The sequence below is a fragment of the Lagenorhynchus albirostris genome, chromosome 12 (assembly GCF_949774975.1).
Source record: "Lagenorhynchus albirostris chromosome 12, mLagAlb1.1, whole genome shotgun sequence".
Classification (NCBI taxonomy): Eukaryota; Metazoa; Chordata; class Mammalia; order Artiodactyla; family Delphinidae; genus Lagenorhynchus; species Lagenorhynchus albirostris.
In genome coordinates this window covers 63,267,615-63,292,751 of record NC_083106.1, presented here as the reverse complement: position 1 = coordinate 63,292,751, position 25,137 = coordinate 63,267,615, and the positions used below count along the sequence as shown (strand labels likewise).

Here is a 25,137-nt window from a genome sequence, read left to right as displayed (position 1 = left end):
TTCAAATTACAAAATTATTTGAGGCCACGTCATTATCACTGAAACCACATACATAAAATAAATCATCAAGGGCTCAAACAGACACCCTAAAAGAAACATTTTCAAAAACACAGAGGGAAAAAAAAATACCACATTGGGTTCTGTGGTTTCTGTGGTACTAAACATCCTACAACTAATCATTAGGACATCAAAACTTGAATACCTAAACATACTACTAGTGGAATATTTTCATCTGTGTAACACAAAAACTTAATACACAGAAACTATCATTATAATAATGAACCAGAGATTCAGGGAGAAGGTTATTAAAAGTGGCTAAAATTAACTATTTTGAAGTAGCTCCAAATAGCTGTTATAATGGCCAGCTTTAGTCGACAGTGCAGTAGGATGACACAAGACACACCGAGTGTCGTACATGGTTGTACATTTCAGCTGTTCTTAGCACTTACTTTCTCGTAATACTTGATTTCATATTCGGTGATGACTCCATTGGGATGCTCCGGTTCCTGCCAGGAAAGCTCCACACTCCGCTGCAGCACTCTCTCCTTCATTACTCCGCTCACTTGCGAGGGAGCTGTTTGGACAAGATGTGTCAATAAACAATGAGAAAATTCACTGGATGCCTCAAATCAAATGTCACAACTGATCAGTCCCATGCTGTGCCGGTTTCATTAAGGTAAAAGAAAGCACCTTTTCATAGCTCACAATTCAGAAGCTAATGAATATTCAAACAGGACCTTATTACTGTTCATAAACCTTAATAGAAATTTAAATTAAAGTGCAAACAGCAGAAGATAGCATTGTTCAAGTTAGTGAAAAATGGAAATGATGGGGCTGAGAATGACAATTAAGCAAAGGAATGCTAATTAAGGCTACAAAATATGATTTCTAAGTCCAAATATTTATTTCACATGCAACAGCAATACACTTTTTACAAGAAACAAATAACTTAAAGTATATGAAAAAGATAAAGTATATGAAATGGCTACTTTCATTTTCAATTAAAGGAATCAAACTTTAAAAAAACGTTTTTATGTTTTACGTGTGTGTCTGTGCATGTGTGTGCGTGTGGGTGTTTCATACTTCATTAGGTTAAGGTGCAAGAAAATGCTAAGGCTTCTGTTACTTAAATATGTGCGTGATCACACATACACACACAGACTCTTCCACATGTAATTTATACCTACGTAACCTAGGCTTCAAGCTTTGATAGAAGCAATTCAAGCTACAGTTTTGCTTTCTCTCTATATACAGATAATAACATGCTAGAGTTCTTTCATCCTAATTAGTGGCATATACTCTTTTTGGTAGCTAAGACTGTGGAATGTAGCAAACTAATCTGCTCTGTCTAATTTGTTCAGTGACGATTAACTAGTTGTCTTCTCTGTCTAAATGAGTAGCTCCACTGGCTTGGCTGCATTTCAGTGGGGTCATTATGTTTCATGTATCATGCTCTATCTCATTCTGTAAAATGTTTTCAGGCTGTTAATTTAATTTTCAGATGTCCAAAATTGTTAATAATCCTGCTGACAGAAAAGCAATTATATGGGTCTAAAGCTGTTGAAGCAAGCTTCTGATGTTTATCCCTTTGGCTTTATTTTGTTTCTTCTACTTCTTAATATTTTCTTATATCAATATCTAGAAAAAACATTTGTCACTGCTGTCTGGCTTGACGATTTTGAGGGAATGACCTGGAAGATGCAGGACTCCCATTTCCTCTCAGATTACTAACAAAAGCGTAACTAGGGCGGATTAAGTGGAACAACTTTCCCTTTAGGGGCATGCAGCTGAAGTACTCAACAGACTGTGTTTACAGACTAAATGCGTTTCTGATATGTTTCCAATGAAGCCAATTTCTAATAAGGAATCTTATTTTTGCCATGACTTTTAAAACCTGGGTATGTGCAGTGAAGAAGAACTTGTTTCTAAAGTAATTTATCTCTCCACCCATAACATTTTTAGCATCTCAGCCAACTGTGTGGTTTAAGAAGCTGCATCCCCAAGCCATAGCCTTGGGAAACACATTCCCCAGCTAATGGTGAGATGAGATTCTACTTAGCCAAGAATCTCTAATAGTCTAATTTACTTAACGCCATTCATAAAATCTGTATTTTAATTTTAATTAGTAAAAACCAGAATGCAGCACAGGTGAGAATACTGCAATAGTCAATACATAAATTACTCAGTAAGGCTGCTGGGTCTCCGATCAGGGTTTACGGCATGAGGTGTGCCATTTGGAAACAGGTTAAATGGAAATAGGTGGGAGCACTATTAGGTGCCAATCTCTAGGTCTTCTTTAAACAACACACATAGCTTAATGTGATTTTCAGTGTAAGTCAAACTATAAAACACTTTGCTTAGTTCCTATCCCTAAACAGCAAGATGAGAGAGACGAGACACTGAATCCTCCAAAATATGGCAGAGACTTGCGGTATAAATGTACCTCATTTAGTTCTAATATGTTGCAGCAAGATCTAAGTGTAAAATGAGACATGATTTCTGCAAGTTACACATTAACATTAAACTCATTATCTCATCCTGGAAAAAGAACTTTTACCAATAAAATGATGGTAATTGGGAAATGGGGGGAAATATGCCAAAAAACACATTTGAAATGTACAGTAGTTTGAAGCCCGTAACACAGCACTAGCAGTGCAGTACTCTACAATGTATTTTCCCTCTTTTGTACAAAGAGCCACATCTGTCAGTGACTATACTCCTGATTTCCTGTGTATTTCTTATTTTTAAAAATGTATCCCTTGCTAATACTGTATCAAGCCACGCGTTTAAAAGAGTCAGAAACAGAAGTACTAGCACATGGCCCTTGAGAATAGATAAATTGCATGATAGGAAAAATATTTCCCTACCTATGTCCTTCAAATACAACACTTTGGTACATAAAAATTGATAATATTTTCCCTTGAGTTTCAATATCTCAGGCATAGGGAATATACAACTCATAAGATATACAGTTTATAAACAAAAATATCTCTAAAGCTAATCAGATTCTAACAGTCATGATTTGCAGATAAAGTTATACATAAAAGTAAAATTGAAAGAAATATTAAAAACATTGATTTCTATGGTTAATATATTTGATCTGCTAAATTAATCCCACTGTAACAATTTCACTAAGAATATGCTCTTACACCAAAATATTCAATTAGCTACAATCTGAATTCATTTTGAAAAGAATATGCATACAACTAATTAAATCATATACATACTTAACAACCCATAAGGTATTATGACATTTATAATTTTCATAATTATCAAAGTTAAATAAAATCTTTTGTAATTGGAATTAATGTGAAGCTAATAAATAGTAACCGACAATAGTAAATTCCCTGCACTGGAAAATGTAAGAAAACAAATTCAGAGAGGCAAGCTTTTAAACATGAATTTGTAGTAGGGTTTCTAAAAAGTGATTAACAGATTAATTTCTCACCTAAGTTTCTAGAAATATTCCGATATAAAAATTAATTTCAACTGAAGAAACAGATGGAACGTTTTGCCCTTAAATATTTTCAAGAATTATTGGGGACATATCTGGAGTCTATACAAATGACAGTGAAAGACGATCTTAGGAAATACAGAAATGGTTTCTGTGGTTTAAAGTGGTAAATCTCAACAGTATAAAAACAAAGTTGATGCAACAGAAAAGCAAAAGTCAAATAACAGGCTAAAATGTAAAATTTGGGCTAGGATCGTGTAGTATGAGGCTCTGAACTAAAAAATAATCAGTAAGAATGGTGGGTTTATGTACAGACCTGAGCCAGTCAACATTTTCGAGATTTTGAGCTTCAAGCACTCATGGATGAGTTTTGATCTTAATCAATTTTTAATTAAAATCCAAGTACAAAAATTATATTTAAGTTACAAGATGAAATGTACTCATAAGGGCTCCATTCCCCCTCACCCTATGCCCTCCAAAATGTTAAGCTTACCTATATGTATGGAAACATTTCCTAGCACAAAGTGAGGAAAAGACAATTTTAAAACATAATATAGTAAGTGAATGGCCCTCCAAACTCCATACTCTAATCTCTGGAATGTATGAATATGCAACATTACAAGGCAAAAGGGACACTGCAGATGTAATTAAGGTGATAGACCTTACAATAAAGATATTATCTTGGACTTTTTCAAGCGGGTCCAATCTAATCACATCAGTCCTTATGAGCAGAGAGATTTCTCCAGCCAGGGCTAGACAGATTTTGCGAAAGGTGAAGCCAGAGAGATCTGAAGCATGAGAAGGAATCAACCCGCCACTGCTGGAGGAGTCACTTGGGGAACATAAGGTATGGGGGCAGCTTTTAAGGATCAAAGACATGCCCTAGGTGACAGAGGCAGAGAAATGGAGACCTCAATGCTACCAGCACAAAGGCCTGGAATTCTGACATCAATGAGGTTGGAAGTGGATCTTCCCCAGAGGCTCCAGATAAGAGCCCAGCCCATCTGACAACTTGACTTCAGCCCAAGAGGCTGGCAATTGAGGCTCCAGCTGAGCCCCGCCATGCCCAGACCTCTGACCCACAGAACTGGGAGATAAGAAATTAGTGTTGTTTTGAAGTTTTTGTGGTAACTATGGTAGCAATAGAAAACTAATACATACAGTAAAGAAAGAATAGACTTACTGGAATTTTAACAACGTCTATGAAAAAAGGTTAGGGATAGGATAGTTTAATAATGCGATATGTTGAAATTTATGTTGAAATAACATGGAATCGAGGAATTTTGATCTTGATTAAGACTCAAAACACAATGCCTTATAAAAAAGAACTCTCCATCATACATCTGGAAGAATTTTTTTTTTTTTTTTTGGTGGTAATACTTCAATGAAGTTCATGAATTTGATTTTGGATTTTAAAAGTAATTTCTTTATACTAGTCATTATTTTCACTACACAAATTCTCCCACTAAATTTCAACAAAGAATGGTAAGTGGAAAAATAATATTTGTATTTCTAAATAATACAATCAGGAAAGATAGGTCAAGAAGTATGAAATGACCTTTTACCACACCTCAAATTGTTACATCTATGACACTTGTTAGGTTTCCATTAGGTAAATACAAAAAGTGAAAATGAAGAAATCTTTAGAACACAATCAAATGCAAATCTGACAATTATAGAATAATAGACTTTTATTGAACACTTTTGCTGCTTTATAGTATGGAGTTCATTTTTGTCATCCTTTGAAATAACAAATGTGTGTATTATTAGGAGTTTAGGATTTTATAATACACAACTTTTAGCTTTCTTACTCTTCCCCATAGGTGTTTCACTTTTGCACTACAGGACAAACGTATAAAAACACATGTAAATTTATTCCAATAACAAAAGAGTAGACCAAAAGTATACATGATCCAGTGGAGTATCATGTAACATATCAATTCAATTTTTAGGGTATTTAGGAATAAGTAAAAAATTCTAACGTGATTTCACTAAACTTCAATTTACTGGCTGTGAACAAAAAAGGGTCAGTAATAATATCATGAGCAATAAATATAAAATTTTATCTAAAAATTAAAGCACAGGGATTAAGGGCAATTGAGTCTGCAGGAATTATGAGCAATCCATTTGCAATACGTACCCGTCAAATTGTTTTTGGTTGGAGAGAAAGATGATTTGTGGCTAAAACAAACATAAATCTCATTCTATAATAAGCAGTTGAAAAAATCAGTGGGAAATAAATTGATCTTTCTCAAAATTAAATTATGCTCTTTGCATTGCCAGCTATGACCTACCAATTAGAATGATGATGTTTTATTCAAAAATGTAAAATACACAATATAATACATGACATATCACAGAATGGATTTCTAAATATATTTAAGAACAATTACTGAAAAGACAACTTGAATAAGAGCTAAAAAATAAGATCTGAAAGTTCTGTAACAAAAAATGAATGATATTGAACTGACAAAGCAGGAAAAAGAAAGCATCGTGATTGGGGTGCCAAGTCAAGTATATATTGTGAGTAAAGTCAATATCGTTTCAGTAGGGTAATAACACTCCTCATAGAACAACAAACGTCACTACTCTGCTACTTGATCAACTAAGGATAGCGCTGTTCTTTAAAGCAACAGTCACAACATCTTTGCAAAAATGATCTGCTAATACATCTTTCTGAAAATAAAGTTTCCTCTGTCATCATCAGATGATTAGTAACCAATTGTTTGGATGTTTAATTAATTACAATAGGAGTTCGCACTTCTGGAAAGTCTACGTAAAGAGCTTTAAAGAGCAAAGAGCTGAAGGTTGTGGAGAAAGCCACTGTGGCAATTGGTTCTAAAAACATATCTGGACTTCTGCTCATCTCTGCTTAAGTACTGACTAAAATGTGAATTGACGAGGCCGTTAATTTGTAACTCCAGGTGCATTTGCATTTTCATAGAATTACAATGTAATTGTAACTATTGATGTAAATAGAATAGAATATTGTAAAAACAGTAGGTATAAATTAGGCAGCTGCCCAGAACTAGCTGTACTATTCACACCAGTCCTACCCACAGAGGAATAACTAAATGATAATCGAACATGACAATCCAGCAGGGTTAAGGAGCCCTTGATATTGAGTCATACATGTCACCTATCTTTTCAATCAACAGTTAATACTCTTTTATTAGCTCAGTTCTACTCAACAAATGTTTGTTTGGCATTTACCCGGTGCAGGGCATGGTGGCATTTCTATAGAAACTCACAGTGTGCTATAAATAAATAAATACCTCCTTTCTTCCCTACTGCAACCGTGCATGTAGGTAGTGTTGTTCTATTCATTGGTGGAAAAGCTAAGGGTTACAGAAATTAAGTAGCATCCACTCAGAAAGGGGCAGATTTTAGATTCAATCACGTTTTTCAAATTCTAATCCCTATCTCTTGTCAACTACGCTGCAATAATTCTAGGTGCTGGCACTTCTTGAGAGCAGGCACTAGAAGCAGGAAAGCTAAGTCACACACTTAGCGTTTGTTGAGAATCCATGATGGGCCATAATGATGAGAAGACCCTTAGGGATCCATTCAATAGGTAGGAGTCCTAGAACCTGCAGACACCAGAAGAGGTCAATCTGAGCAGCGATTTTTAAAATTACTTTTTTAAAAATGGCAAATGCATATTATATGCAACAAAATTCAAACGGTACAAAAGAGAATATACTGAAAAGGGAGACTTCCTCTGAACCTGCTTCCCATGTCACAAAGTTACCCTTCCCTAAAGCAACTACTTTTAGTACTTTCTTTGATATCCTCACAAAAATAGTCTAGATATATATGAAAGTATGTATATTTTAAAAACAGGGATGATATTATTCTAATAGTTCAAAACCCTGATTTTTTCATGTCTGGTATTTTATAACTTGTATCATTCAACATATACATATCTGTATCACTCTTTAATCAGCTGTTGTATTCCATTCTGTGGATGTACGACTGATATATTTGACCAGATGCTTATAAATAACTATAGTCCTCTCCCATTATCTTAAATAATAACAGAGCCAGGTTCAAGATTGGATCCATTATTTTCTCTCTAGTGGCCTCCACAAAACAGTTACAACTCACTGAATCATTCTTCCTCTGCTTCGGCTAATACAGAATTATTTTATTATTTTTCCCCCAAATCCTATTTCCCTTGCTGACAGTACTACACAATGTAATGTTTAATTATTTCATAGTTGTTTATCTCCTCAGCTATTCTGATGCTCCTTGAAGGAAGGACATTTGGAGAAGCAATAGAGCCAAGGACTGAAGAGCATGGGCTCATGAGCTAGTCTACTGGGTGTGCACCTAGGTTCCAGCGTTTATTTGCAAATTGTGCAATCTTGAACAAGGAAACAAACTTCTTGAGCATCAGTTTTCTCAGCTTTAAAATAGCTTTAATCAGAGTGCATACTTCATAAACAGAATTGTTCTGGAAATCAGTATTTAAATACTTAAAACCACTCCTGCGACATGGTAAGAAATACATATATATATATGTATATTATTATCCTATACTTAGTTTGTCTGTATTAGACTTACTGATGCCTGGGACTCATTCCAGAATACTCTGATCCTGAGATCAGATTCAGGCATCATTATTTTTCAAATGGTCCTGAGATGAAGCTGCTGTACAGCTAGCCTGAGATCAATTCCTCTGAAGCTTTGGCAGGAACATAAATTGTCATTTCAATGTGGAATTCCAGGGCTGTCTATAATAAATGCTGGCAAACGTTAGGCTTTTAAATATTGACAGGTTTTATTCAATTTCAATCATTTCGAAATGACCAATTTCCATAATTTATACTCTCTATTTTATATACACCAGCTAAACAGAAAGACATTAAGGTTAAGTAATTTAGAAGGAATGTATCATTGTAAAAAAATGAAATAACTACCAAAATGGGAAGAGGTCCAACAACACACATTCTTTTAAAAATATTACATATTAAGTTGAGAGAAAAATACAGATGAAGCAATCTCTTCTATTTTGGGTGGTGGGGAAATTAATATTTTGATTGCTTTAGGAAAAAAACGCATACTTTCACATGTGGTCTATCAAGTAATCTGACTCCATCTCTAATTTTCCATGAATCTAGAGCTAAAGGCTACCTATTTATAAGGTCAACTACGTGACTATAGTCTCACTTTAATGATGAACTATTTATAGAAGTGATTTATAAGGAAGTATGGGATAGCTACAGTCCACAATCAGACCTTTTCAATAATGAAAATAAACCTTTATTAAGAATAAGATATACATGTGTGTGTATACACATTTGTTAATGACCAAAACCTCCTTTACATGTCATCAGAATAAGCTTTTCAGTTGTGAACATTTTCTTTGACCTTGGAACATGTTTTATTATAAATAGAGAATCATGTTGTATTTCAATCACAAAAATATTGTAATACCAGTCGACAATTTTTGAAATGTTGATTTAGTCCAAATCCTTGTGTTATGGCTATCTTTAATTATAATTTTCATAGTTATCTATTTACATTCTTTACAACATGAATATTCTTTCCATTAATTTATATTAAACACAGACTGTCTAAATTTTTAATTCAATATACTGTAACTATACTTCCTTACAATATGAGATGAATGTAGCCCCTCATTTAGATAAATAATTTTAATTTATATACTATTATATGTATCATGAACACATATGAATGATTCTTAAATTATGTAATAACATATACTAATATTTACATATATAACTATGTGGCTAAGTAAGCTCATTAGCTCCTCTTGCTAAATATCTACACAATGTTTAAAATATTATTCTGTATATTATAACATTCTGGAATTCCAAAGATTCCATTTACTTTTCAGAGGCAGTATAGCGTTTATTTAAATAACATGTAGGTTGTTTATTAAGAGGAACATTGTTAATAGAAAGAATATTAAAGAAAGAGGAGACATGAGATTTGCCTTGAAGCAGGACATTAATAATGTATATTCAGAATTCCCATTAGAATAAACTTACATTACTGAATGCCAGCTGTGTGCTTACTATGTGACTACACTGCATTTTTAACTCCCAAGTCCTTTTCCAGTACACCACCGTTTCTCATCATCATAAAATGAGTATAATGTGTTACAACCAAAGTTTTTAAAAAATGAATGAAACCATAAAAATTGAGTTTACTGCATATAGTGATATGGTTTCATAAAATGTTGGTTTCACATGTGTGTTTGTGTATAAATATACCAAAGTACAGATATACAACGTGCATCTATGAATTACTTTTTTTTTTTTTTTTTGCGGTACGCGGGCCTCTCACTGCTGTGGCCTCTCCCTTTGCGGAGCACAGGCTCCGGACGCGCAGGCTCAGCGGCCATGGCTCACGGGCCCAGCTGCTCCACAGCATGTGGGATCTTCCTGGACCGGGGTAAAAACGCGTGTCCTCTGCATCAGCAGGCGGACTCTCAACAACTGCGCCACCAGGGAAGCCCTATGAATTACTTTTAATAAACACATTAAAAATTTTTTGAAAGCTACTTTATTACATGATATATAATTGAGGGTATATCTATTTACAAAGAGATGAATGTGTTTAAAGTGATACAATACAAAACATAATACAGCAAAAGTAAGTGTGACAGTTCCCTGTTACACCATTCTTTTACTCTATCCCAAGTTCTTGATAACGGTTGAAGAGAACAGCCAATTTCATTATATTCTGGCTGCTATCAATCTCATCCTTTTCCACTTTCCACTTTCTTTTTATTTTACTTTTCCTGCTTGTGTCTTCTACTCTGGTATGAATTATTTTCGACTGTATTTTTTCTAGGCCTACCTAAAACTTGTATGTATCCAAATCAATCTATTTTCTTAAATATTATCTAACAATATTGTTTTCCAGCTATTGTTCTTCATTAGTGGTTTTATCTTATTTTTTTACATTTTTTGCAGAAATCATCACTCTAGTGCTCCTCGCAACTAATTTGATTTTAATTCTCTGTTCTATTATAAGTTTGATTATTCAAGAAGGAAAAGAAGGAGGAAGAAGAATGTAATGAGGAGGAAGAGGAAAAGAAGGAGAAGGTGGAGAAGCAGAAAAAGAAGGAAACCTAAAGTATCTCAAAGCTCACTAAAATAGGGCTTCCCTGGTGGCGCAGTGGTTGAGAGTCTGCCTGCCGATGCAAGGAACACGGGTTCGTGCCCCGGTCTGGGAAAATCCCTACATGCCGCGGAGCGGCTGGGCCCGTGAGCCATGGCTGCTGAGCCTGTGCGTCCGGAGCCTGTGCTCCACAACGGGAGAGGCCACAACAGTGAAAGGCCTGCGTACCGCAAAAAAAACCTCACTAAAATTGTCTCACTTAAAATGTGCAATTAAAAAATGTTATCATCCCAATTGCTCCAGGTACTCTGAATACATTTCATCTCTGAAGTGCATAAACTTAAGAGATTCACATTGCTTAATAATAAGTTCTCAACACCAGTCAAGATTTATTACTTTATTTCAAGAACCTACTACAAACTAAGTATGTAGTTTAATAGAGTCTCCTAAATACATTTCAACTAGCTTTGCAGCTTGTATTTGAAAGTTGTTGCTATTGCCTAGGAAGTCAGGCATAAATGAAAACTGCCTTAAATTTCCTAAACCTGTATAATGCCGATGGTGCCACGTGGCAGTAATTTACTAAATAATATTTTAGTACCAAGAGAAAATTAATGCAGTTTCCTAAAGTAGCCAATTAATACCCAAAGAGTCACTTTTATACATTGGGAAAATCCGGCTTATAATTAAATAGTTATATATAGGGAGAGTTACCAATTTATGAATAAGTTTGGTTTCAAAAGTTAATTTGTAGTTTAGTTGTTTGTAACTTGGACTTCATTTTCCATAGAATCAGTATCCAAAAAAAGCATTTAGATTGCCAGGTTAGCCAAAAAACACATTTTGACCCAGAATGTTGTTAAAATATTGTACATTTGTTCAGAAAATGAGTTAAAAACAATTCTGCTTCAATACTGGTAACTACGGAAAACAGAAAAACCAAGAGGATGAAAAAAATGTTTTTGCTATTACTATTTAATACAGGTGCTTCAATACAAGAATTAAAATCTTCCAGAATCCTGCCAAAATTCTGATGTCTCTTAGCCAGAGACAGAAACTGATCAGTATTTGCTAGGCTTCTGCCACTGCCCTCATCTTCCTTACAGGGAGTTTTGACTTTATTCCTAAATAGTCTCCAGCCACCAGGAAATAACCATCCCAATAACTAACTAGAACATAAATACAAGGACAATACGTCCCTAGTTTCACCTTTTATCAGTTAAAGCAGGGGTCTACGGCCTTGGGCCAAATCTGGCTAGTTACCTGTTTTTGTAAATAAAATTTCACTAGAACACAGCTGCATCCATCTGTTTACATATGGCTTATGGGTGCTATTTGTTCTAAAATATCAGAGGTGAGGAATTATAACAGAGAAAATATGGCCTATAAAGCAGGAAATTTTTATTATCTTGTCCTTTTCAGAAAGTTTGCTCACTTCTAAGTTAGCGTTTGTTTTGTTGCAAGTAAGTAAACCCCAATAAACAAGGGTTTAATTGTTTTTTACTTTTCTCATGCAAAAAGGAATATACTTCACAGGTGAGCAGTTGCTCAATTTTGTCCAGTGGCTCAAGGGTGTAAAGATGATTCTCCTGGCCTTTCCCTCATGGTTGCAATGCGTTGCGATTGCCGCTGCTACAGCAATCATATCCTTGTTGCAGGCTTGCAATGAAAAGGCAGCGTGGAATGCTCCGGGTCTAAATAAGGAAAGCCAACTATTCCAGCAAGCTCTAGCAGCCTTTTGCTTTTGTCTCATTCATCTTATTCTCTAGGTTGGACATGGATTTCTAAAATTTAAGCTGGGTGTACTGCTGCCCTAAAAAAACGATAGTAAATAAGAAGATAGAACTTGATATTAGGGAGGAAACCGGCAGTGTCTGCCACCCTCATCTTCCCAATAGCAAGAGAAAGGGAGATCATTGACTTAACTTGATTCCTACACTTCCAACCTCCTCAATTAATTTCTCTTCTGAATATAGAACAGAAAGGATGAAGGAAAGTGATCCTGATTCCTAAGTGAAGGCACCAGATCATGGATAAAAAGTAAGGTTATGTAAACTGGGACTTGAGAGATATTTATGATATCACTAAATCTTTATCTGGCAAGTTTAAGAGTGAAGTGAGAAAATTTTTTTCTTTTTTTAGTCACATCGGGGAGCTATTTCAGGTAAGGCTTTTTTTTTTTTTTTTTTTTTGGTACGCGGGCCTCTCACTGCTGTGTCCTCTCCCATTGTGGAGCACAGGCTCTGGACGTGCAGGCTCAGCAGCCATGGCTCACGGGCCCAGCCACTCCACGGCATGTGGGATCCTCCCGGACCGGGGCACGAACCCGTGTCCCTTGCATCGGCAGGCGGACTCTCAACCACTGCATCACCAGGGAAGCCCAGGTAAGGCTTTTTCTTATAGGACCAGATAGTTGTAGAAAACCTGAACAGTACAATGGTCAGGTCTGAAAAGGTCATATCAGGTGATTTAAACAGATTTTCCTGGAGAAAAGCCATTTACTAGACAGCATGAATAACATGTTAACTAAAGAGAATTTTTTATAACAACACCTTTTAATGACATTATTTCATTTAGCCATTTGACACGAGGAATTCCTAGGTGAAATAGAGAGTCTCAAATTGATTGACAGTACTAGCAAGGAACACACCACCTGCATATTTTAGCCACTTAGTACATGCTAAGTAAATGGATACATTTATTACATACAAATTACCCTTTCTCTTTTACGTAACCAATCTCTTCCTCTCCACTGGATTCTGCCTAATAGACTTTACAGATTTCTCCCGTGCAAATAAAATTATTTCTCAAGCCTATATCCCCTTTCATCTGCCAGGGAATCACTCTTCTTCCCTTTACAGCCAAATATGCCAGAAAACTTGTCTAGATTCTTTTTCTCCCTTTCTTCAAAACCCATTCATGCTCCAACCTTCTCTAGTCTGGCTTCAGTCCACCTCATTCCATCCAGTTGGTTGGATAAGCCACTGATGCCCTCATCTAACCACAGTGAAGTACTTTTCTCAATCCTCATCTTTCTTGTATTCTCAACAGCATTAATATTGTTAACTTTTCCTCATTTTATCCTTGGCTCGCATGACACATTCTTCTAGTTTTTCTCTATCTGTCTGGCTAATTCTTTTCTTTCCTTTTGCAAGCCACTTCTCCTCATTCAAAAGTCAAATTTCCTGAAGGTTGTATAAAAAGATGCTTATTTTCATTAGTCATTAAGGAAATGCAAATTAAAAACACATTAAGATACTATATACTTGATATCAACTAGAATGGCTACAGTCAACAAGACAGATAATAACAAGTGTTGGAAAGGGTGTGGGAAAATCTAGAACTCTCATACACTGTTGGTGGAAATGTAAAATAGAACAGCCACTTTCGATAAGCAGTTCGACAATTCTTTTAATAGTCAGATATAAAGTTACCCTATGACCCTGTAATTCCACTCTTAGTTGTCTACGCTGGAGCAATGAAAACATAGGTCCACACGAAGACATTAACATGAAAGTTTATAGCACTGTTATTCATATAGCCAAAAAGTGGAAACAACCTAAAGATCCAACAACTGGTAAACAAATAAAATGGAATATATACAAGGGAACAGTATATATTCAGTATATATTCAATTCATAAAAATGAATGGACTTGCTATATGGTACAACATAAATGAACCTCAAAAAACATTGTGCTAACTGAAAGACGTCAGATGCATAAGACCCACATTGTATGACTCTATTTATATAAAATGTTTAGAAAGACAGAGCAGTGGTCCCCAACCTCTGGGCCGAGGACCAGTACCGGTCAGAGGCCTGTTAGGAACTGGGCCGCACAGCAGGAGGTGAGCAGCAGGCTAGTGAATGGAAGCTTCATTTGCTGCTCCCCATTGCTCACATTACTGCCAGAACCATCCCCGTCCCCTACTGTCGATGGAAAAATTGTCTTCCATGAAACTGCCAAAAAGGTTGGGAACCGCTGCTATAGAGATGAAAATTAGATTAGTAGCTGGCTAGGTCTGGGGGTAGGAATGGGGAGTGACTGAAAATGGGCAGGAGGGATCTTACTAGGGTAATGGTAATATTTTAATACTAAAATTTTAATATTTTATTGTGCTGATGATTACACAACTCTTTAAATTTACCAAAAATCATTGAATTATACACTCGAAATGGGTAAATTTTATAGTATGCAAATTATATCTAATGACAGCTGTTAAAAATTGGCTTTCCATGACTTTAGAATAAGGACTGAAACCTTAACATAACTTACTGTTTGACCTCCATCTATCTTTCCAGCCTCACCATGTATAAATATCCCCCCATTCTGTGTAACCTATATTCCTTTTGTTCCTCAGCTGTGACAAACTCCTGTTCACACTGAGGTGAAACATCATTCTGACTTTTCCTCTTAGAGTATCTTTTCCAACTTCTCTGACTGAATACAACCCAATCTATTTGTGTTCTCATGGAATTAGAAAATTTCCATTTACAGCAGTTTAGAGGTGGAAATTGACATGCGTTAGTATAATAATAATAATAATAATTATTATTATTATTTTTTTGCAGTACGCGGGCCTCTCACCGTTGTGACCTCTCCCGTTGCGGAGCACAGGCTCCGGACGCGCAGGCTCAGCGGCCACGGCTCACGGGCCCAGCCGCCCCGCGGCACGTGGGATCTTCCCGGACTGGGGTACGAACCCGCGTCCCCTGCATCGGCAGGCGGACTCTTAACCACTGCGCCACCAGGGAAGCCCTAGTATAATCATTTGATGAATGTCTGTCTCCCCCACTGTATGCTCCATAAGGTTGGAGGGATATGCTTGGTTTTGACAACAAAATGTCCTATTTATCACAGTTCCCAGCCTTTAGGTACATATTAAATTCTGGTTTAACGGATAAAGTACAACTCTCAATTATCTAAAAATTTCCTCTAGGATGCAGATTTTTTTGTTGTTGTTCCAGGATAATTATTCTCTCAAATTAAAGTGTGAAAGTATCTTTCAGAACTTTGTGAAGTTGAATACATACCTTAAGATCAGACTGGGTTTTTTTTGACTACTGCTTGCAATACCTATTGCAATTCTCTAAGGGAGAACCATCACAAAATGCCAAATGATAAAAAAAAAAAAAAGACAAACAAACTAGTGAAACCATCCTATATTAGAGTAACTTAAAAGTCAGTTATTAATTTTTGGTAATTTTCAATATATCAATATCAGTAAGATAAATTCTGATACCAATGAATTCAAACAATTCTTTCAAATAAGCATAATTTTGCTTATGGTATTCTGAGGTGTTATTTTATTTTATTAAAATAATTTCCAAATGCAACCAAGTTCTCTCATTACATCTTGTTCTGTGTGTCTGCACAGGATTTTGGAGATATATAAAATCACCAGACATAAAAACATTGGTTATATATAATATACTTGTTAATAAAACAAAGCCCATCAAAATATTAGTTTCAATTCCCTGAATTTTTTTTTAAATGGTCATCATTAAGTTAGTTAGTTAATACCTAGTCTTTTGGCCTTAAAACTGCTTGGGATAAAAAAGCAAAATATTTGAAAATTATAAAAGAACAAATTACTTTTATAAAAATTGATACACACTTTATATTTATATACATATATAAAATATATCCTCTTAATATTTATTTGAAGTAATTTTTCATGTAAGAAAATACTATAGTTCTTCATCTACAGTACCTAAATATAAATACATATGTATCCTATATATGAACATGTGCATACATATACACATATATATCATGATACTCATAGACAAACTTTTCATATCTGTAAGTAAAAGCACTTTATGACCAACATATTTTGGTAATTTTATCACTACTGATTTCTAAATGTGGTAACTACAGAAAAGTAATGTGAAATAAATGACTTGTACATTAAAGATATTTCTCAATGATATAAGGCAGTCTCAGAAATTTTATTGGTGCATATTCTCTAAAAATAAACTCTATATTTAATAAAGGTATGAAATTGATAACTCTTCAGCTTTCTATTCAAACAATCGCCAGTACATGAGAAAGAGCATTAGGCGTTTCCTCAACTCTGTGGGTCTAACTTCAAGGGACTATTGTCATCATGGTCCATTTTGCTTTCAAAATTCTGATAAGAAAATTCTGATCTGGGCTTCCCTGGTGGCGCAGTGGTTGAGAGTCCGCCTGCCGATGCAGGGGACACGGGTTCGTGCCTCGGTCCGGGAGGATCCCACATGCCGCGGAGCGGCTGGGCCCGTGAGCCATGGCCCCTGAGCCTGCGCGTCCGGAGCCTGTGCTCCGCAACGGGAGAGGCCACAACAGTGAGAGGGCCGCGTACCACAAAAGAAAAGAAAAGAAAAGAAAATTCTGATCTAAAATTTTCCTCTGACACAGAATTTCTTTCTTCTCTTCTCTCTCCCTACTCTCTCTCTCTCTTAGTTTTAGGTTAGTTATGCAGTTGTAGGTCTCTTTTGTCTTAAATCAACAGACTACCTACAAACCAGCACCAAGGCTCAACAGCAACTTCTGTTTTCTGAGAAGTGAAGCAATGCCGGGTTCTGAGCACCTTCCATTACATGTTCACATAACAATCTTTCCTCACTCAATGCTAGAGCCAGGCTCTTCGGTATGCCCAGTGACCTGGTATCTTACGACTAGGAGCCTGGCTGAAAGTCGCATGAATAATCCATTTAAGGTAATTCTACTTCCTGGTTAATACAAATCTGACTTTTCACCATCATAAAACAAAAGAAAACAAAAAGTACAACTGCAGGCAGAGAATGTAACATTGAAATGTATTCTAACTGTCTATGTTGCAAGTATTAACCTGCTGATGCTCACTTAGAAGTGCAAGTCACTGACCAATAAATGCTTAAATGCTCTTTAAGATGAGTGCATTTTCTCTTTTGTCCAGTAATAAAATTTGTCCAGTGGCACACTTCACTTCTCCATCATATTTCTGAACACATCCCTATTTCTGCTGTAAATTGTCTTGGATGACAAACAAAAGCAATTGTCTAACATATATTGTGTTACATATCAATGAAGAGTGAGAGACAGATTCTGTGTGGTTTGTGCTTATTAAGAAGTTATTTTGAATGGAAGGTTCCTTCTACAGTATTTTAAAATAAGAACATTTGAGTTTAACAGAGTTCTAGTGTTCTATGGTTTGGGTTTTTTTGTTTGTTTGTTTTTTTAGTCAAAGACAAAAAAGAATTATCATTAAGCATCTAACCACATACCCAAATAAAGTATTTGATAAAAGTTTCAGAATACATTAATATTTTACCACTAAATAACAGACAAGGAATAATTTTCTGGTGCCAGAGTACCAGGTTATATGTGCAATGAACAAGAATCATTTGTTAGCTGCCCATTTGTCCATTTAAAAAGAACTGTAGATTATTCCTTAGCTACAGTGCAAAAGGACACTGGGCCACTGAGGACACACACACACACACACACACACGTGTGTGCATACATACACACATGCATGGCATGTAACTTCATTATGCCCCAGATTTAGAAGGAAAAGTATTTTCAAATCAGTCTAAATTTGATTTCTCATGCTTGAAATTAACCTCCACCCTCAACACAACATACGACGGGGCACCGTTTTATATGTATATATGAGTAATTCGAGTAAATGGAAAGAAAATGTATTGATAAAAATGCTCCACCTCCGAACTTCACAAGCTTTGAAGTCACACAGAAAATATTTGATCCCAGCTCTGCCACTTATTAGTTATGTCATCTTGCTCAAGTTGCTAAACTGCTCTGAACTACATAATTTTTCATCTGCAAAATTGAAATGATACGGGTGCTGCAGAGATTTTAAAAGATAATAAATGTGAATCACATACATCACGTTTAGCAATTAGCAACCTTTCAATAACTGTTAGTATTATTATGAAAGAAAGAAATTAAAGAGGAAATAAGCATGCCAAATCAACTTTACAAAACAGCACAACAAAAAACATTTCTATTCGGTTCACTGACATTATTTTCTTCTAGTGCAAACTGTCATTTTATAATTTAATGTAAATATTCTAAATACAATATATTTGAAACCTTGAGTATTTTATTTTAGATCCATGGGGATATACTCTATTCAGGCATCAGGTGAAGAGATGCACAATCTTATTCGATTATTATATCTTCATTTTTTTAATTTTTTGTGTTAATAAAGGATATGACTTGGTAAATGCTCTACAAAATGTGACATCATCCATGCGAACAAATTCTAATGTAAGGATGATATTTACTAAATAAATTATTATATGTTAAATTCTGAATATTAATTATAAACTGTAATATTTTCTGATAAGAGGGAATTGTCTTTGCTAATACACTGATTTGTTATTATTTTAAATTATGTGAATGGATGGCCTTAACATTTCTTGATAACACCTATTATAACCATTGAAAAACATTCTGATTTTATTATTCTGATGCTTCTAAGCGCTTTTAATCTCTCCCAATTAAGAATCATAGTGCTGGGTACTTAAGCTCTGTGACTTCGGGCATATTATTTCATTTCATCGTGCCTCAGTTTTCTCATCTCTCCAAAGTAATAATATCAAGTTTTAAGGAGATAACTAAAGTATTAAATGAGAAAAGATAGGAAGTGCTTAGCAAACTAAGTATAGAATAAATGATAGCTGTCATAAAATGAGCACAGCATACAAGGCCTGTCCTGGTTGGTCTCTGTTTACTTCTCCAGCATCACTTACCTGTCATTTCCTTCTCACACCTCTCTGCCAGGATTGCAAAATGCCTTCAAATTTGTTTAACAGGGAAATCTCTCTCTTGTTTAACAGTTTGTGCTATTTTATGACTCCATAGTTATGGCTACTTAATTTCTTCTACATGGAAACCCATGTCCTAGCCTGCTGGTAAGCTCTGGCCCACAACTTCAAGACAACTGAAGGCTCAGCTTCTCTGTACTTGGTGTATATTTCAACTAGGGGAATTACCTGTTTATATGCCTTCTTCCCTTACAGTACATGAGCTCCACTGGGGTGGGGACTGTATGTGTTCCTGGTTACATCCCCAGACACTGCACAGAACCAAACACAAAGCAGGTACTTCATACGTGTTTGTGGAACAAATTTAAAGGTTTTTTTGACATTTGGACAAGCAATGCATCTACTTAAAGATGCTTTAAAATAAATTTACAACAATATCCACATCTCTGTTTTCCATGTTGCCTAATATTGTTGATATTACCTTAGTATTTTAAATATCTATGGCCAGATTGATACACTCATTAGATAAACAATAGCACATATACTTGTTATTGGAAAACTGATGATTTAAGAAAAGGCAGGTAAAAGACAGCACTCTTAACTTGTGTTAAAAGGTTTTTCTTTGTTCTTAGTTTAAGTTGCCAAGTGACAAAGTTGACCGTGATAAAGAGTTGTGGAGTACCACTGTATTACGCTATAAACACCTATCGCTTTAGATCAATATCCAAGAAATTCCCCACTGTGTTTACAAGCCCAGCATACTAAAGTCGGCATAAGTAAATCATTTTTTTTATACTAACAATAACCTACAGAGAAGCAACTTAACTTCCTCACTCAAGCTTTCATTTTGTAGTACAAAAATAACAGAATGCTGACAACTTCTTTAAATGCTAGGTAGATAGGCAAACAACCCTTTGAACCACAGATGATAGGAGCAGATAGTGGAGAGGTATTCAAGTTAAGTCTATGCTTCTGCCATTGCTCCACTTCTAATCTTCTGCTCTTATTTTAGAGGAAATAACTCTTTATATTCGTGCTGATCTGTGGGAGCAAAGAGAATGATGACGTTCTTATCCTTTTAAGTTAGAATATATTTTTAAAACATAAAGTGAAAGAAATAATTCTGGATCTTGCAAATATTCAAAAGAAATGATAATTTCTGTTTTCCTAATAATAAGTTGTAGATTTCTAAAATTATTGATAAAAATTTTATATACTAAAGAATTATTAAAAAATCAGGTAATATGTAGAAAAGACTATGCAAGCCATACAGGATTCATAAATAATGATTTTTGTAATTCACAATGTAGTTTGTAAAATATTTGATTTGTTATTTAAATTTATTTGCACTTGTGGTTTTTTATATATATATATATATATATTTTTTTTTTTTTTTTTTTGAGGTACGCAGGCCTCTCACTGTTGTGGCCTCTCTCGTTGCGGAGCACAGGCTCCGGACGCGCAGGCTCAGCGGCCATGGCTCACGGGCTCAGCCAATCCGCGGCATGTGGGATCTTCCCGGGCCGGGGCACGAACCCGTGTCCCCTGCATCGGCAGGCGGACTCTCAACCACTGCGCCACCAGGGAAGCCCGTGTGGTTATATTTTATTAATCAAAATTTTGGTGACAACTTAAGAATGTTTTTTTAGAATACCCAGCTATTTTAGTATCAAGAGATTATTAATAATTTCTGAAATGCTTTTTCGTTTGTTTTAATATATGAGTGTTTTTAGTATCAAGAGATTTTAGTATCAGCTATTTTAGTATCAAGAGATTTTAGTATCAAGAGATTATTTTAGTATCAAGAGCTATTTTAGTATCAAGCTATTTTAGTATCAAGAGATTATTTTAGTATCAAGAGATTATTATTAGTATATTAGTATATATTTTAGTATCAAGAGATTATTTTAGTATCAAGAGATTATTAATAATTTCTGAAATGCTTTTTCGTTTGTTTTAATATATGAGTGTTTCACAATATGAGATAAGCTTCAGAAAGAAACACAAAATTAAATAAGTCATTTAGGAAAATTAGATATGAAGGTTTATCTGTCATATGTTTACGGTTAGTGCTTGCTCCCAAGATCATCTTTATGAAATCCCTTCTTTCTTTGACATTTGAAAGAAAACATCATCATTCTTGTCTTTTTTAAACCAATCTGTCGACACTGGTATCAAACAACTTTGAACTGATGTTGAGTTGTGTAACAAGTGACAATATCAACTCCCAAGACAGATGAAATGCTTGCTTCATGAATGCATTTTGACAGGTCGACACCAACCCGATGCTTACAAATGTGCAGCAGCAATAAGCGAGCATCACAAATAGTAAAGAAAAGCTTCTATTTCCTTGGAAGACATGTTTATATGTTCAGGAAAAATGTTATATATTAATTATCGTTCCTTTGTTCTCGTCTGCATTGTGATTCAGCTCAGGCATTGTATTTTTCAGTTGCAAAATGTTTGCCACCTGCTTGTGGATAAAAACTCTGGCCCGTATGTACTGCTGTTTGTAAATGACTCCCAAAGGCAACAAGACATTGTTTTCCCAGGTGGGCTACTCATTTACTTTCTGTTTCCTTTCTCCCACTATTCATCTATGGTGACAAGTGTCAATTATGGACAGGAGATTTATAGGATGGGAAAGATAAAGCCCAATTTACAAATCATTTCCTGCGCAAGCAGACAGGTGCAATGACAGAGCCGACTTGCTGTAATTGAATTTCTTACTGCTATCTACTCAGTCACAAGAAGGTGTCAACCTCAAGGATGTTAGCTGTGGAAAAAGTCTTAATACACTATGATTTTGAATGTGGAGATGACAATATACCCTGGGTTTTAACTTTGGACTCTGAATAGAATATACTAAATTTTTTTCCATGTAGTAATAAGATTTTCCTTACCCTCTTAAATGGGCAATGCATCAGGGGCAACATGCTAAATTAAGCTAACTTTAAATCAAATGACAATTATAGGTAAGAAAACAAACTCCATTCTGATGTATTAAAAAGTTCCCACATTATATGGGAAATTTGATTATAATCATATTGAATATAAAAATTCATTTATGAAGTCTTGATATATTTATGGTATGAAGACTTCCAAGCAATAAATATTGTCAGCCTTTCTCTACCTTGGGGTCGTTTTTATGTCATTTGAAAATGTTTTGTAGTTTTTTCTATAAAATCTTGCATAACACATGGCCCCTTACAGATTTTTGTGTTTACAACTGCCAATTGCATTTTTAAAATTAGGCTTTTTCATTGGCCACTATTCATTAATTTTCCAACTACTGTGTGCTGTTCACTGAAAAAGGTGTGCTATATAATTACCTAATTTAATCATCAAAAGTCCTTGGATAAAGGCATTTTCACCATTTTACAAATAGGAAGTAGATAAGAGAATTTAAGTCACTTTCCCAAGGTCACTAAACCTACAACACCAAGAGCTGACGACTACAATGTAGAGTCCACATGATGTAGGTTTAACTTACTTTTTCTTTCTGAGGAAAGTGAGCCTAATTACTTGCAGGTTACTGCATATGGATCTTGAGAAAAGCATTTTGTTCAACGAGGCCATAAAGACTCCAAGCCACATTTTATAAGAATTCGTTTTGGTGCTCTGTTTCTACTCAAAAATCTCCTTTTCTTTGATGTCCCATTTATTCTAAACCGTGTTAATACTCGGTTTAGGTCCCCCATTCTAGAGGTGACTGCAATTCTGTTTAGCTATCCTGAACCAAAGGATTTTGAGAAATGGAAGGTTCTTTATAAGTGTAAAGTTGTCACTGGTTATTAAAATAAAAGCTTTCTCATATATAACCTTGTCAGCAATAGCACTTAGTGACCTACAGGACAGCTATTTACTAAAAACAGAAACTCAGTAATTGAGGCCCCTATATACTATATCTCCAAGTCTGCACCAAAACATACTACAAAGGTTTGAGCTAAATGCTTTTTAAGCCACTAAAATTTCTACTTCAGCACGTCTCTGCCAAAAATACTCTGGCTGACCCTTATTTCCATGATGATATTTTATATCTAATTCCTCATTTATTAGAGTTGGAATTATCCTTAGTTTGGGTGGGAACAAAATTAGCTTTAGCTTTTAAATCTGTGTCATTTCAGAAATTCTCTTTCCAGGAGGCATTTGGTAGATCAGCATGTTGTTAAACAGAAAAGCTGCTTCTGTGACTTATACATCCTCTGTTTTTGACCTACTGTGATCTTTACATTGACCTCAACCTAATATAATTCACAGGTGAAGAAAAGTTCCAATTTCAGAGTATATTGAACAGGGACGAAAATTAAGATTTATTAAGCAGAGGTTTTCTAAGGCTTTATACTAAAATGTTCACATATGTTATTTCACTCACTCCTCAAAATAAACCATTGAGGAGGCTATTATTGTAGCCTTTGTACAAATAAGCATTTTGAAGTTTAGAAAGGTAAAGGTAAGGAAGCTTATCCACAGACACATGCAGGAGCTGGTTGAACTAAATTTATATAAAAATATGCAGGTTATAAAGCCTAGTATATTACCTGATGCTATTTCCTGAGCTTCTTGGTTTTAGTGATAGTCACTAGAGAATTTACTGTACAGTCATTTCTTGGTATCCACGAGGGACTGGTTCCAGGATCCCCAATGATACCAATATCTTCAATGCTATTTATATAAAATGGGGTAGTATTTACATATAACCTACATACATCGTATACTTTTCTTCTTATACAGACCCAAAATGTTAAGATTTTATTTACAAAACTTCTTTGTTGTGCAGAAAGTAAAAATGCTGTTTCAATCTCAGTGCAACTGGTAGCCACAGACAGTTGATTCACCAATCACAGCATTCACACTACAGCAAGAGTCTTACACGAAAACCTAACAATGCTTACAATTTTGTTGGGGTGAAGTTCCCAAGCTTGATGAAGGATTTCCAAGAGGGACTAAATGGAGGGAGGCGGAATGTCACAGGAACTATTCTTTGGCCATTTGGGTGGGTGGGTGTGCATACTTTTAATCATCTTTACCTATAAAAACCTAATACAATGTAAATGTTATGTAAATAGTTGTAAATACAATGTAAATGCCATGTAAATAGTTGCCTGCATGTGGCAAATTCAAGTTTTGCCAGTTGAATTGGTGGATGTGGAATCTGCAGATACAGAGGGCCAACTGTACTTGAATTCCAGTGGCTATATCTTTCTTGATTATAACTTAAGGCTTAGTTCTCCCCCAGACTCCGTCACAATTTGTAATACAGACACAGAGAACATTAGACTGAGAATGGTTCTAGGTGTACTAGAATCTAATTTCCATGGGGACGCAGACTTTGCCTTATTCACTGACACAGAGCCAGCAAATAGAACAGTAGTAGGGTCACAGTGGGAACAGAGTCAATAAATTAAAATATCTTTTCCAATTCAATATCTTGAATTTTATAGCTAAGGACACTGAGACTCCAAGAAGTGAAGTGACTTGTCAAGGGTAAATGGTAACTTCATAGATCAGTAGATTAGAATTCAGTTTTTCTTGTATTATGGTCAGCAGGTTTTCCAGTATGTCAAATTGTTACTAACTGGGCAGCCACAAGACAGTACTTCTCTGATCCATGTATTAGAACCACAAAGAAGACAAACAAAAAACTCCCACTTCTAGGTCCTTTTGCTACAGAGTTTAAAGAGGTGGACCAATGGGCATGGTGTGAAGCACCTTCCAGAAATGCTCTGTTGAGTAAATTGACTAAGAAAGAGTGCACGGTCTATCATTCATAGTGTACTATTTCATAATCTTTAAAACGCAGCACATATCTGTAAATTTTATGAATTGAAAAGT

At 35.3% G+C, this 25,137-nt stretch overlaps 1 protein-coding gene across 5 annotated transcripts in view; it reads right to left on the bottom strand.

Moving 5' to 3' along the window:
* The window catches only part of EPHA7 (EPH receptor A7), a 164,159-nt gene that overhangs the window by 29,752 nt on the left and 109,270 nt on the right, over positions 1 to 25,137 (bottom strand). For all 5 annotated transcript variants that reach the window (XM_060167703.1, XM_060167704.1, XM_060167705.1 and 2 more), the window contains exon 6: positions 450 to 574. In XM_060167703.1, coding sequence (XP_060023686.1) covers positions 450 to 574 — 125 coding nt within the window. The remainder of the gene's footprint in view (positions 1 to 449; positions 575 to 25,137) is intronic.